Below are 15,094 nucleotides of genomic sequence, written 5' to 3' on the forward strand. Positions count from 1 at the left end.
CTACTCCATAGCAAATGTCAGCAAATGGCCTGAAGTACGCTTATCCTGTCACAAGTCATCACCCAGGGTACTGACCTGTAATCACTAAAGCTAGTGACACCAGATTTGATCTCCCATGGAAAAAATGACACTCAGCCATCCTAATGCACAAATGTTGCAGCACTACTGAATCACCTACGCCCATATGACCTCCACAACGCAGCAGCTATTTTCTTCTGGCACAATCAGATAGGACTCCTGTCTGAACAACTCGCACATAAAGCAGGTCAAGGGAGACATTCTTAAATGAAGACACACCCAATTTGAACCCATCTTTCTTTTTCACACACAGATTGACCTGCATTTTCTATTTTTATTTAAAGTTTTCCCCAGCTTTTGTTCTTATCCACACGAATTACAGATAATCATTGCACTTTGTCTACATACACTGCCATGTGAACAGAAAACAACAACAAATTACAATTTTTTGTATAGCGCCTTTCACATCAGGAGGCAGTCCCAAAGCGCTAAACAGTCAGGGATCCACACATCTGAAAAGTAGCAAGTACCCACCTTAACATAATAATAAATAATAATAAACCTTGCATTTGGTATAGCACATTTTCACTCACATCTTCGAGATGTTTCAAAGTGCTTCACAAAATATACCATAAAGTGAAGTGACTGTACATTTTGTGGGGAAAAACAGCAGCCAATTGCACACAATTGTGTCTCACAAACAGTCGTGGATTGAGTGACCAAATTATTTATTTATTAATTTTGAAGGGGTCATTACCTGCGGAAAAGCAATCGGTCAATCGACTAACAACCAGGTTCCTACTTACTGCTAGGTAAACAGAGGCATGTGATGCAAGGAAACTTACCCAGTGTTTCGCCCTGCCTGGGAATCGCACCCAGATCCTCTCGCTTGCGAGGCGAGTGCTCTAACCATTGAGCTACAGGACTACACAATACATTTTATTACATAATAGTACATGTTCTACATTCAAATATATTATGAAGTTCCTCTCATCTCTTTTGAGCATTACCTTACTGATGGAAGGGAAGGTAAATGAAGGGTTAGCATAGGGTAAATAATCATAACTTATTTCCACTGAAATGCAAGGATGTAAGTCGAGAGACAAGAAAGCATAATTTGAATAGAATCAGAGAGAATTAACAAGGAGGTTAGAAAAAAATCCTTGCATTTGTTTTGCTTTTTGGATTGATAGTTCAGACGCCTTAGAATAGTATAACACAGAATAATATTCCACAGTAGAAGGTGAATAATCTTACTTTGTCAAATTTGCAGAGACTGTTCTTCAGTCGTGGATCCCCTTCCTCGCTGCCAATCATCGCCAGCTGCTGTAACAGTTTCCCGACCTAGTCCAACAAAGAAAATGATCTGAAAGATGTGTCTCTGCCTCCCAAATGGCAAATACGCAAAGCTCCACACCACTTGCCCAACTCTGAATCTACATTACACACTTTGAACAGTTACCTACTCTGGCACAACATTCCCACGATCACAACAGCACACAAGTCATCATGTTCCTCATGGTAATCTATCAATGTTGGACACACTAAACTCATTAATACAACCTGTCCATAAACAGCTTCACAAGTTCACCTCAGACTCATTTATATTCTCTCTAGACTGCAAAATACAATTCAAAATCCAGCTTATACAAGACCCTCGTTGAAAGGACAGATCAAAGCCAATTGCTCTTCAACTGAAAATAGGCGGAAATCCCTAACGCCACTGCCAGAGCGCTCTGGGACGTTGTTGTTGCCAGAGCACAGCGTTGGCATCAACATGTGAAAGAATTTCATTAAATCCACCTCTGCATCATCGCAAGAGAAACAAAGGAAGGAAATTATCTGAGTAAACTACTATCCATGGCGGCAGATACCAGAAACCAATCACATGCCGATTCAATGAAAGCTCACTCTGCATCAATCAACTGGAACCAGAATGAATTGAGACGCGCCACTAGCAACGTAAAACATTACTCTCTCATATCATAACTCTACTAGTAGCAAATAATTTGTACATTTATGTTCTTTGGTGCCATCAGTCTGCAACAGTTAACCTGTAACAGATCCACAGGCAAATGGGATTCTTGGTTTAACTCCTGCTTACAATACAATGCTTACAAGTTCAGCAAACAATAAGAGCATTGATTACAAAATTAGGTGTGTAAAATGCACTTTCATGAGATTTTCATGCCCTAAAATATTCAGAGGATGTAACTTATACATGAGTTCAAGATCTTTTTGGCAGCTGGAGTTAAAGGCACAGGTATGACCTTTATTTACGCTTGTATACGGGTTAGGGTATACCTTGTATAAATGCTGGAGGCAGGTTAGCTTCAAGTAAATTATTAAATTACAATGAGGCAGTGCACAGTTCCTTAAGCTGTAGCAACATGCTACAAATTTTTAAAACCGCTAAGAAATTTTGCATTTAGAGCTTTTACAGAATAGAGGCTCATTAAAGCTATAATGACCTACATTAACAAGGCTTATATACATTTTCTAAATTTACTCCACTCATTTACAAAATCTCAATGATTCTTACGCATTGAGAATAAATACCATGCATTTCCGGTTAGATAGATGCACAGCTTAAGGTAATACAATCCACCTTCGCTTCAGTTGTGTTCCAGTTACAGATTGACAACTCCACCGGGTCAATGAGATTGCAAGTATTTTGTAATGACAACATGCTCGCCCATTAATGTGCAAAACATTTCTGCTCCAAACAGACTTTAGTTTACTATCAATTCCAGTTTTACTCATTTTGTATTACACCAGCAATCATATTAAATTTACACATTTAGTAAAATTTTCAATTTTCCAACCATGAATCATTGGGAAACCATGTTGAAAAGAAATGACATTGGGGGAATTTAGTTTCTCTTAAGCAGCAACAGGATTGGGCACGTGCATCTGGCCATAAAACTGGAAAAAGGAGAGAAATATATCCAAGTTCCATCCTCTCATATTTAACGAGCATTCAATGCAACTTATCTTAATGAGACCATGGACTCCTCATCTCCCTCAGTCGTGTATGTCCTGTACAACTTAAGGCTTGGTGTCACCCAACTAATTCCCGACTGACCTTTTTTAAGGTCTTTGCCACTCAATGTTAAAAAGTCCTCAATGCGGCTGAAATAAACAAAATCCTTACTGCTGAATATTAGGAAAATAACAGAACTTAGATCTTACCTGCATTAAGTTAAATCTTGCCACTTCATTTATTGGAGCATCAGAGATGATCCCATACTGTTCCGGATTCACAACAGCTGGGCAAATAAAGTAGGCAAGCAAGAGATCTGTGCACATGGCCTTCACCTCCCCAATATCCAGTCCCTCCACACAAGACAAGGTTTTGTACATTTGTGAGACAATCCAACGCAAGCTATGTGGGAAACAGTATGTGTTCTGTTTCAGGTACCCGATAAATTTATTGACCAGGGCTACCAGCTTTGCCTCGTTGCTTTCCACCATCTCCTGCACCTTCCTTTTGAAATTCTCACTTCCTTTCTCTCCAAATAGCTTCTCCTGCTGTGTGGGAGAAAACCTCTCAATCAGCTTGTTTGGGTCCGTTTCCAGGTGATCTTCATCTTCTACCAGAAGCAGCATAATCGGCTCATGCAAGGTAGCCGTCAGGAACAGCTTGGCCGAGTACAGCCCCTCTGAAAAGAGTTTGAAGAGAATGCTGAATGCGCACGCGCCCCTGCGAAGCAGCCGCCTGGTGTTGTCGCTCTCCTTCAGTTCGAACTCGATCAGGTAACGCAGGACCTGCAGGAGGTAACTCTCGTCCTCTTGCATGATGCAGTTGCCATAGAGGGAGGTGAACACCGTGAGGATGACGCTGTGCGTGTTTTCGTAACTGAGCTTTTCCCCAGCAACCAAGCAAGAGGCCACGAGTCTCGGGTTCTCCCTCAGACGGTTTAAAAACTCCCCGTAAAGCGTCTCTTGGAATCCCAGTTGTTTGTATCCGTCCACAAACTGCGTGCTCTCCAAGACCTTGGCGTGGTTGCAACATTCTGCAGGAGATGCTTCAACACTGAAACAGAAGATAAATTTTTATTGACTTTGAATATGATCTATTATTCATGTCCTGAACTCCTGCCTTCTCAACACCAGGAGCATTATTTATAAACTATATCTACAACACGTGTACTTCAACTTTAGTGGTGTTAATCGCAGATGCTTCCAATCTGGCATTCAAAATTTCTAGGTATGTAACTCTAATAATCAGTGTCCCACCAACAGAATGTCAAGGTCAAACAAGGGTCTAAAACATTCAGTGAAGTGACCTCCTCTCACCACATCATTAACAGATGGTTAAGTAACTCACACAACTGTCAATGCAGATAAAAAAACATAGCGGTACTACATTAGCAATTATTTGTGAATGACAGAGGCTAATAATAACCAGAAGAGTTCTGCTTAAAAACCCTGAACGGGAAAGAATTATGAATAAATGCTGAAGCCATTATTTAGTGAGCCTCGGTGTGAGAAGTTAATCTGGGTAGTGAAGCAAGAAGGATTTACATAAACTGGGGGAAATGTCCATATGATAATAAAGCAAGTGGGGTAAAGTGATCTTTCAAATAATAATAATAATAATAATCCTTGCATTTGATATAGCGCTTTTCACATCGGGAGGACGTCCCAAAGCGCTTCACAGAACACACTGTAAAGTGAATTGACTGTATATTTGTGGGCGAACGCGGCAGTCAATTGCGCACAGCAATGTCCCACAAACAGTCGTGGATTGAAACTGACCAATTATTATTGGGTTTTTTGGGTTTTTGGAGGGATTATTATTAGGCGTGTGGAGAAAGGAAACTTGTCCAAGGTTTCGCCCTGCCTGGTTTTATTTCTATTTTATTTGGAGTTGTAAAGTGCTGATTTCATTTCAGTTCCAGCCAACAATTACAACCACAAAATGTTCACGTCTAGAGAACGTCCCAAGGCACTGGACAGGGGTGGGGGTATGACGGAAGGCACTGTCTTGAAGGAGGGTCTTGAAGGAAACAAGGGAGGGGCAAGGCGGAGGGACTGCGGAATAGAGTTCCGGAGGGTGGGGGCAGAGTGGCAGAAGGCCCACTCGCCAATGGTGGGGCGTGTGAGGTGGGGGACATGTAGCAGGCCGGAGCCCGCTGAGCAGAGGGTGCGGGCAGGTTGGTAAGGGGTTAGGAGGTCACAGAGGTAGGGGGGAGCAAGGCCATGGAGAGCTTTGAAGGTGAGGACTAGGATCTTGAACTGTATCCTCTGTGTGATGGGAAGCCAGTGGAGTCGAGCGAGGATGGGGGTGATAGGGTCGCAGAGGCTGGTGTGGGAGAGGACATGAGCTACAGAGTTCTGGATGATCTGCAGCCTATGGAGAGGAGTTGGAAGGACAACAAAGCAGGGAGTTTGCATAATCGAGCCTGGATATTATAAATGCGTTTATGAGTGTCTCGGAGACCTGCGGTGTAAGACACTGGGGGAGCCAGGCGATGTTGCAGAGGTGGGGGAAGGCAGAGTGGGTCATGGCAAGGATGTAGGGTAGAAAGGATAGTTGAGGGTCAAACCAAGGTTCCGGACTGGCTTAGTAAGGTGGAGCTGTCAGTGCCTGAGGTGAGGAGGCGCTGACGGAAGCCAGCCAGGAGAGCTTCGGTCTTGTTGACGTTCAACTGTAGGAAGTTAGCTCTCATCCAAGAATTGATGTCTAACAGACATTCAGCAGTGGTCCTGGAGTCGAGGGTGAAGGCAGAAAAGTAGAATTGGGTGTCATCCGCATACATGTAGAAATTGACCCCATGTCTGCGGATGACGTCACCAAGAGGGAGTATATAGATATTGAAAAGGAGAGGAACAAAGACAGAGCCCCGAGGAATGCCGCATGAGACGGTGCAGGGGCTAGAGGAGAAGCCATTTGTAGAATTGAAGAGACAGTGTGAAAGGTAGGATCTGAATCATTCAAGGACAGAACCATGAAGGTTGAGGTGAGAGGAGAGCCGGTGGAGGAGGATACATTGGTCAGGAGAACCACAGCGTTAAAACCCAACTTTAGGACGTTCCGTTCCATACTTTGTGGCTGTTTGGCCTAACTCAAGAAGATTTATAACAAAAACAGAAGTCGCTGGTCAGTTCTGACGAAGGGTTGTGGATCCGAAACGTTGACTCACTTTCCTTTCTCCATAGATGCTGCCTGACCTGCTAGGTGTTCCCAGCGACTTCTGTTTATGTTTCAGATTTCCAGCATCTGCAGTATTTTGCGTTTTGTTCAAGTAGAAAAAAAAGTTCTTTCTTCAAGACACAATTTTTATTGTTAAATCCATCAGTGCAATGGTTGGCAACCCCCAGTGGGGCAGGACAGTATGCTGGATTTCAAACCAGTTGCAATATAGGAGCTCTGATCTCAGTCAAGGGAAGAACGCATAGACCAATAACTGGGAGTTGACTCACCCCACAAGGAGCAGAGGCTGGGATACGCGTTTGCCAAAATAGACAGGATGGGGTTCAGCACACAAAAACTCAAGAGAGGGAAGCATACTTCATTTTATAAAAAAATAAGAAATTAATCACTTAAAATCGATTATGAACTGGCAAGTAAACTGGAAGACTTTACACAAATCATTATTTGTACAGCTGAGGCCCATATATGTTCTGAATTACGCTGCTACAGACTAAGTAGGATTTGTGCCAATAGAATAACCAGGACACAGCAGGCAATTTCCCTCCATCTTCAAATATCTGCCTTAACATACTGATTGGGAGAGGCCAAGGGCTGGCTATCTCCATCAATCCATGGTTAAACTTCACATTGACTGATACTCCCTAGCAATATCATAGTTGGCAAAGTGCCAGAAAAAGAATTTTTAGTGATAAAGATCCCAGAGGCAACCTTAATCAAATCATTAAAATTAAGACAAAAGTGAGACAGAAGTGATTAACCTGCAGGTTAACACAATGGATCAGTCATATTTATATCTCTTTAATTATTCTCAATTAACAAACGACAGAACTGCGCAGGAAAGGTTAATTGACGTATTTTAAAAAATGTTTAAGGCAATAACACTGAAGTAACCATTTAGCATAAATTCAACAGTCTTGTTTATTGTTGTCCTCATTTATGAATATGCAAGGAAGAAATTCTTACCAACTAATTCAAGTTCAGGGTTTGCAATAGGAGAAAGGCTTTCAGCCTATCAAGCCTGTTCTGTGACATTATTCGATCATGGCTGGATCTTTTCAATCCATTTTCTCCATATCTCTCATTATATTTCATATATCCATCATTTATCTCCCAAGTATCTATCCCCCTTTCTATTCTACATCTACATGCTTCCCGAGCAGAACATCTATCAAACCTACGTGTCAACCACAATTCTCCGACATAATAAAACACATTTTAGTTACTAAGGCACACAGGTTATAACTTGGGGAAAAACAAAAGAACTCACACAAGGCATTTCAAAGAAACCATTCATTTAGAAACCATTAAGCAGTTTCAATCTGTAAATGGTGATCCAAGGGCCAAGTTTCAAAACATCTAACACTGAGTGCAGCAGGATTTCCCTTCCTGTTTTTACCTGAGATGTCTATCTTTCTAAAGTTAAAAGGGTCTTATCAGGAGTCTTTCTAACTTTTGGTTATGGTCTGAAACACTGCTATTATGGTCTGCCAAGTAAGCCAATCATATCTTTGAGAGCAGTGAAAGAGTCGAGGCAATCAGCTTTAGGATCACCCTAATGATGGAGGGAAAACAGGTGAGGGTTTTTTCCTTATAATCCAGCGACACTTTTTTCCAATCACGCATTTTTAAAATATTTTATTTGCCAATATATTCAATTGAAACTCAAAAGTCTGAGATAATGTTGAATAATCAGAAGCTTAAGCCATATCCCATCGATGCATTGTTAAAGTGAGAAAAACCCACGAAGCACTTTGCATGTGATGCCTTTTGAAACTGCACGTTAAATCCATGCCCCATGCAATGCTCTCACCTGGTTAGAATAAGGCGGTCCAGGTTAATCCGTTGCTGTTTTGCAATCCATGCTGCGCGATAGAGTCGTTCAGCAGTTTTCAGCACGTCAGCATTTAACCGCTGGAGCAGTTGCTTGTCGGAGTTCACGTAGAGACGCTCTTGTTTGAGGTGATGGGCCAAAGTGTGAATATCCGGCTTCACCATCTTCAAACGTCACAGGTGCTAACTGGGAAGAGAAACACAGTTTTTCCTGTGTCATTCAAATGACTGGAGTATATGCAAGATCAAAAGTCTCTGGTACACAGTTGACTAGAGTTATCCAATCTCATTGCAATCGGTTTCCCTAGTTCATATTATTTACCTAAATTGTGTGTTGGGTGAACTTTCACTAAAATGTACATTTTATTTACTACAAAAAAATGAATTCCCCGCCTTCCCCCAAACAACTATTTTGAGGCTTTTCCCCCACAGCGTGGTGCAAAAAAACACACTAAACTCTCAGCTGCTGACACACAAACAATGCAGCACTTAACTGCCAGTCTTCACTTTACACAATTAAGAGTAGAAATTAAATTGTTCTACAATTACTTGTTGAGTAACTGGAAAACCTTGTTACAGCAGCAGTGAATGAATACTATGGGGACATAAACAAGACTTGGAACATGCTTACATTCATCTAACAGGACGCTTGCAAAAAAGGAGTTTTATTCTTACAGCAGTTATCGGTTCATGAATAAAATTTGTGTTTTAAAACTTTCAACTCTCACATCAACCATACAATATTTTGCTGACATGATCCCAAATACTTTGAAAGATTCCCCAGTGTGAAATGCTGCACATAATCCCAAGTATTTTGAACGATTCTCCAGTGTGAAATGCTGTACATAATCCAGGTACTTTGAAACATTCCCCAGTGTGAAATGCTGCCCAACTCTTTCTGCCTCCACCCTCAATTCCAGGACCACTGCAGTCCTGACAGACTGTCTGTCGGACGTCAAGTCCTGGATGAGGGCAAATTTCCAAAGTTGAATGCGAACAAGTCTGAGGCCCTCCTGATTGGCTCGCGCCAGCGCCTCAGGACCTCAGGCTCTGGCAGCATCACCCTCCATGGTTGCACACTACAGCTCACCAGCCAGTCAGGAACCTGGGGGTCTTGTTCGACCCTCAACTGTCTTTTCTCCCCCACATTCAAGCCATGACCCGCTCTGCCTTCCCTCATCTCCGTAACATCGCCCGACTCCGCCACTACATCACCGCTCAGGCCGCTGAAACTCTTGTTCATGCCTTCATCACCTCCAGGCTTGACTTTGCAAACTCCCTGATTGTCGGCCTTCCCAACTCCTCCCTCCACAGCTGCAGATAATCCAGAGCTCTGCAGCCCGTGTCCTCTCCCGCACCAAACTCCGTGACCCCCATCTCCCCCACTCTCGCCCGACTCCATTGGCTCCCTATCCTTCAGATCCAGTTCACGATCCTGGTCCTCACCTACAAAGCCCTTCATTGCCTCGCCCCACCCTACCTCTGTGACCTCCTAACTCCCTACCAACCTGCCCGTTCCCTCCGCTCAGCCGCTCTGGCTGCTCCACGTCCCCCGACCCATCCGCCCCACCATTGGCGGGAGAACCTTCAGCCACTCTGGCCCCAATCTCTGGAATTCCACCCCCCAATCACTCCGCCTCCTCCTTAGCCTCCTTCAAGTCCCGCCACAAGACCTTCCTCTTCGACCATGCCATCGGCCACCCCCCTTCCCCTTCCTTCCTTTACCCCCCCAACCCCAGCTCGGGTCTGAAATGCTGTATACTGTGCAGCGCCTTGGGACATCCTCCTGACATGAAAGGCGCTATACCAATGTAATTTTGTTGTTATTGTAAATAATCCAAATACTTTGAAAGATTCTCCAGTGTGAAATGCTGCACATAACCCCAAATACTTTGAAAGATTCCCCAGTGTGAAATGCTGGACACCTTGAAAGCGAGATACCTGGGTTCAATTCCCGGCAGGGCGAAACCTTGGCAAGTTTCCTTACTCTACAAGCCTAATAATAATCCTTCCAAAACAAAAACAATAATAAATTGGTAATTTTCAACCTAAGACTGTTTGTGGGACACTGCTGTGCGCAATTGGCTGCCGCGTTTCGTCCACAAATGTACAGTCAATTCACTTTACAGTATATTTTGTGAAGCGCTTTGAGACGTCTAGAAGACGTGAAAAGCGTTATATCAAATGCAAGGATTATTATTATTATAATCTCAAGTACTTTGAAAGATTCCCCAGTGTGAAATGCTGTACATAATCCAAGTACTTTGAACGATTTTCCAGTGTGAAATGCTGTACATATCCCAACTCTGAAAGATTCTCCAGTGTGAAATGAGCTTGACAGATTACTCAATGGGACAGAAAAACAAAAATCACGGGGTACGATGTAAATCTCCAAAAGTTTATTTTTTGGAATTGAAAGTTTCGAGAGCTGGTTATTCAAGAGAAGTCAGCAACTAAACTAGATTATTTTCATCTGGGGAAATTATATAAGAAAATCACAGTGGGTTCTGGGGGGGATGGGCTGATCACTCCGTACTCAGTGCTCAATATGTTCCTTACTTCATACATTATATTAACATGAAGTGCTGCATCCTCTCTTCTGAGATGAAATGCACTCCTTTGATTTACTACAGTCTGGGATTGAATCAGAGAGATTGAATACTTATATAAGAGACTGCACATTTCCTCTTATTCTGTGCCCCATCGTCTTGATTATGTTACAGTATTTGCCAATTGCCATTTCACTTTTATTTTCAAAAACGATTTTTTATTGCAAGGCAAGTGTGCAAGGCTTCTTTCAATTAACATTCCCAGGTATTGGTTTTGCTTTTTCAAATTGCAACCTGATTTGACTACGTTGCCCACAAAATACACAGTTAAATACACATCTTACAGTATATTCTGCAAAGTGCTTTGAGTCGTCTCGAAGAGGTGATAAGGCGCTATATCAAATACAAGGATTATTATAGTAGTATTATTATATTACTTTTACCCAGCTCAGTGGAGAGTTTGTACCTCCTGACCTGTGAATTTTGCTGGCACGTTGTCTGATATAGTCCTCTCTAAGCATCTCCAGGGGTTCAGGGACGCAACCCCGCGTGAAGGACACTGTATAAATGCATGTTGTTATTGTTGTTCTATCACTTGTGCCTTTCCTATCACAATCCACACAAGCAATCTTGTAAAGGCAGCTGTCGATTCATTTCAGGAACCACCAAGCTCAGCTCGTTGCATAGTAATCCCACTGACATGCACCTTTCTGATAATAAATTGTCATGGTATATTATTCTAGGATTGCAGCACATTGCACCAACTCTAGATATGTATGAGCGGCTATCTAAATATAAATGAATGAGAGCTGAAACTCATATTTCTCCCTAAATAAAAAAAATCCTGCAAGTTATTGAGGTGTAAAAATAACTCTAAAAGCTTGAATGATCCAGAGTTGTGCCAACTACAAGCCAGTAGCAACTGTGATGGTTTCATTTTTCAAATTTCTCCGAACATAAATGTGCTCAAAGGTGTAGTAGCGGGTGTCAGCCCACCTGGCACTGTGCTAAACGTACAGCCAACAAATAGTCATTGCAAAATTGCAAGAGAGGAAAAAAAAGCCTTTCCAAACAGAAACCCAAGATTTAATGTCAGTAACAAATTAGTTTTCAATTAGAGGTTGTTTACAGGAACACAGCTGAATACACCGACTGTTCCAGCAGGCCTGTTTCTGAAAGAAGCCCTGAGGATGAGGAGAGGAAGTCACTTGTCAGTCTGGTAAAAATCCAGAGCTTCGCTCTTCAGCTATTTGCAGTGAGATCACTTTCAAAGATACATGAATAGGAAATGGAGACCATTCCAAATTTCAGCATTTTGAAAGGAATCTTGATGTCTGATGAAGGAACAGTGGAGTTTGGTGATAATCTGGTGAAACGTTAAGGTAACCAACAGCACTGACTGCAAACAATGCACCAGTGCACACATGTAAACACATTCTCCTAAATTAGTCACATTGCCTTTCCCAGACATGTATGTCAAAGGGAGAACAAACTCTCACCGCCATTTCAACAGCAGAAATGGTAGATGTTTGAGAATGGGCCATCAACATAATAATACTTGCATTTGAATTAGCACCTTATCACGTTTTCGAGACATCTCAACATGCTTCACAGAAGACTGTACATTTTATGGGCGAAACATAGCAGCTAATTGCGCACAGCAGTGTCCAACAAACAGTCGTGGATTGAGTGACCAAATTATTATTTTTTTTTGAAGGGATTATTCCCCCGGGAAAGCAATCCGTCAATTAACTAACAACTAACTGCTAGGTAAACAGAGGCGTGTAGAGTAATAAAACTTGCCCAATGTTTAGCCCTGCCCGGGAATCGAACCCTGGTCCTCTTGCTTGCGAGGCGAGTGCTCTAACCACTACGCTACAGGACTCCCACAACAACATTGTTAGAATTGTAAAAGCTGGGTGGAGGAGCAGTAAATTGGGACAGTTGAGTTCCAGGTAAAATGAACTGGGCACAAAGTGGCTAGAAATCAAAGGGATTTCTAGAATTGCTGATCCTTAAGAAAAAACTGTCCAAACTACCAACTGTGTACATTCTGCCAGTGCAGATATCCTAAAAAAATTTGTTTTAAATCACATGCTGTATTTAAGAAAGAATTCATCATAAGATCCAGTATTCTAAAGGAACAACTTTGTGCTTTGAATAAATTATGCCACTTCTCTTCTCTGGTGCAGGGTTATCTACAACAATTGTGCACTCTTTATCCACAACATTAAAACTGCCAATTCCGATGTGTTCTTTCACCACCAATAAGCTTTCAGGATGATATGAAACTCATAAGCAGAACAGAATGCTGACAATTTCCTATTTCTGCCGCTTAAGCGGAACGTGGTCTATAGAAATTCAGCACAACTAAGAGTACTATGAGACGACAGGAAGTGGATTCGTGACTAGGGAACAAAACCTCAAAACAAAATGAATTGTAGATCGTACTTTTGTTCTTTATTACAAAAAAGATAAAATAACATTTTTTCCGGGAATTTGAAGAAACTGGAACATCACATTGGAGTCGGACATTTATAAGAATGCAGAGATGTTTTCCTGTCTATGAACAACATTTCAAAGACAATTTGGTGCTAATCCTACTTCCGCTTTCTTTTCAACAGGACGATGCAATTTTCTCACGATTCACGAAAGTAAATTGAATGACAAACTTGGTGTCAGTTTGTCAAATTGGCTGCCATATTCACCTACAAAATAATCATTATACTTTATATTCCTCTATATTTGAAGGGCAATGATTTGATGCTAGCATCGTTCCGATAACCTGCTCAGATACACCTCACAATTACTCAACTATGCTGAAGGAGGGGAAGAGAAGAAGAAATGGCTGCCACGTTTGCCCACAAAATACACAGTCACTCCACTTTACAGTATATTCTGTGAAGCTGTAAGATATTTCAATGACAATGATAAGGCACTATATCAAATGCAAGGATTATTATTATTATATATAGCTGTATCTGATATGTCACTCATCATCATCATTTACTTTCAGCAGTTATCTCAAAAGCAACTGGGAGGAGGGAGAAAGCAATGGACTGAAACAGACTCCAATTCTAGCATCCCAGCACTGAGATCAGCTAATTCAGCACAGAGTAAGGATCAAAGAACCTTCCTGATTTATATGGAAAAGCACCAGACTTCATTAGCATTTGCCTTCTGAGACTTCAGAGATGACTCCCAACAGTATTTCACAAAACTAATTGCAGAAGTTTTTTTAATTTAAATCACTAACCTCTTCGAAACCTTCCACTGTTGATCTTATGTTGTGATGTCTAGCAAACAGATCTGACGCAACTTCTGAACACTGGGATCTTTGAAATCTGTGATTAAGAGTGAAAGAGAATGTTGTGAGCGAAGGAGGTTGTTTCTTCTGGTAGCAAGAAGTTCTGAATAATGGCTTTTAACAAACATTTAGTTGTGATAGAATGCCAGTAACACACAATCTTTGCATTTTTATCACAACAATAAGACAGCTGAAAATAAGGTACAATATTCCAGTCCAATATTTTCCTACATTACACAAGTTCATTCAATTTGAAATATCAGAAACCAGATATCCTTTCAATTGAAGCTACCTTTGACCCTAGATTAATTTCCTAGTAGGTTCAAATTGACTGTCATTATGGATCTTATTTCAATTAAGTGCTACACTCCTATGCATGGCAAATTAATTCTTGAACACATTTTAAAAACTAAAACTAAAATCACTCAAAATCTTTCAGTTTATTCCAATGAACAAAAGCAGATCTAAAATTATTCAGATGATGGTACGATGGTAAAGTTAGCCTGCCCAGGACTCGGACATGTCACAATCAGCCAAGGTTCCTACTTTTGCTCTCTATTCTTCCTGGAAGATGATGGATGCAATAGGAACTGACTCAAACATAAAAAGTGATTGATTGCCTTTCAATTCACAATTACCTTGAATATGCAATGAAGAATCTGTAACTTTGGTTACACCTGAAAGCTTATTATTAACCCTGTCAATATGACTAATGCAATGAATGTGTAATACATGATGCTTACTGCAATGACATCAAAATTAATCTCAGCACGAATCAACATCAATGAAATATATGAAATCCGTGATTATCATTTGGTTTGCTTATTCCTCAACTGTATTGATGATAAAGAATCATAAAGAATTTGTCCACAAAACACACAGTCACTACCTTTGCAGTATATCCTGCATACTGTACTGGTAGCAGTAGCGTCCCGGAGTGCCACTGTGAAGGGCTCCAGGACACTACCTCGCGTGAAGGGGACTATATAAATGCAAATTATTGTTGTTATCCTGTGCAGTGCTTTAAGACGTCTCAACAACGTGATAAGGTGCTTTATAAAATGCAAGGATATTACTATTATAAAATACATCAAGTTTACCCACAAGTCGTTTACAGCTAAGTCCTTTCCTTTGAAGGCCTAGTTTCCTAAGGGAGCTGGATAACCAAAGAAACGTTGTGGTTTACAGAAAATGAGATATAACTACCATGATTAGGTTCAGTTGCCTACA

At 41.3% G+C, this 15,094-nt stretch overlaps 1 protein-coding gene across 4 annotated transcripts in view; it reads right to left on the bottom strand.

The window, feature by feature from the left end:
• Positions 1-13,901, bottom strand: part of gapvd1 (GTPase activating protein and VPS9 domains 1) — a gene marked incomplete at its 5' end in the record, with an annotated part of 38,057 nt that extends 24,156 nt beyond the window's left edge. For all 4 annotated transcript variants that reach the window (XM_042337258.1, XM_042337256.1, XM_042337257.1 and 1 more), the window contains 4 exon segments: positions 1,276-1,362; positions 3,211-4,054; positions 7,989-8,195; positions 13,814-13,901. In XM_042337258.1, coding sequence (XP_042193192.1) covers positions 1,276-1,362; positions 3,211-4,054; positions 7,989-8,173 — 1,116 coding nt within the window.
• Between the last annotated feature and the right edge of the window lie 1,193 nt (positions 13,902-15,094).

Source organism: Callorhinchus milii, unplaced genomic scaffold, assembly GCF_018977255.1.
Source record: "Callorhinchus milii isolate IMCB2004 unplaced genomic scaffold, IMCB_Cmil_1.0 Scaffold8, whole genome shotgun sequence".
NCBI classification, from domain to species: Eukaryota; Metazoa; Chordata; class Chondrichthyes; order Chimaeriformes; family Callorhinchidae; genus Callorhinchus; species Callorhinchus milii.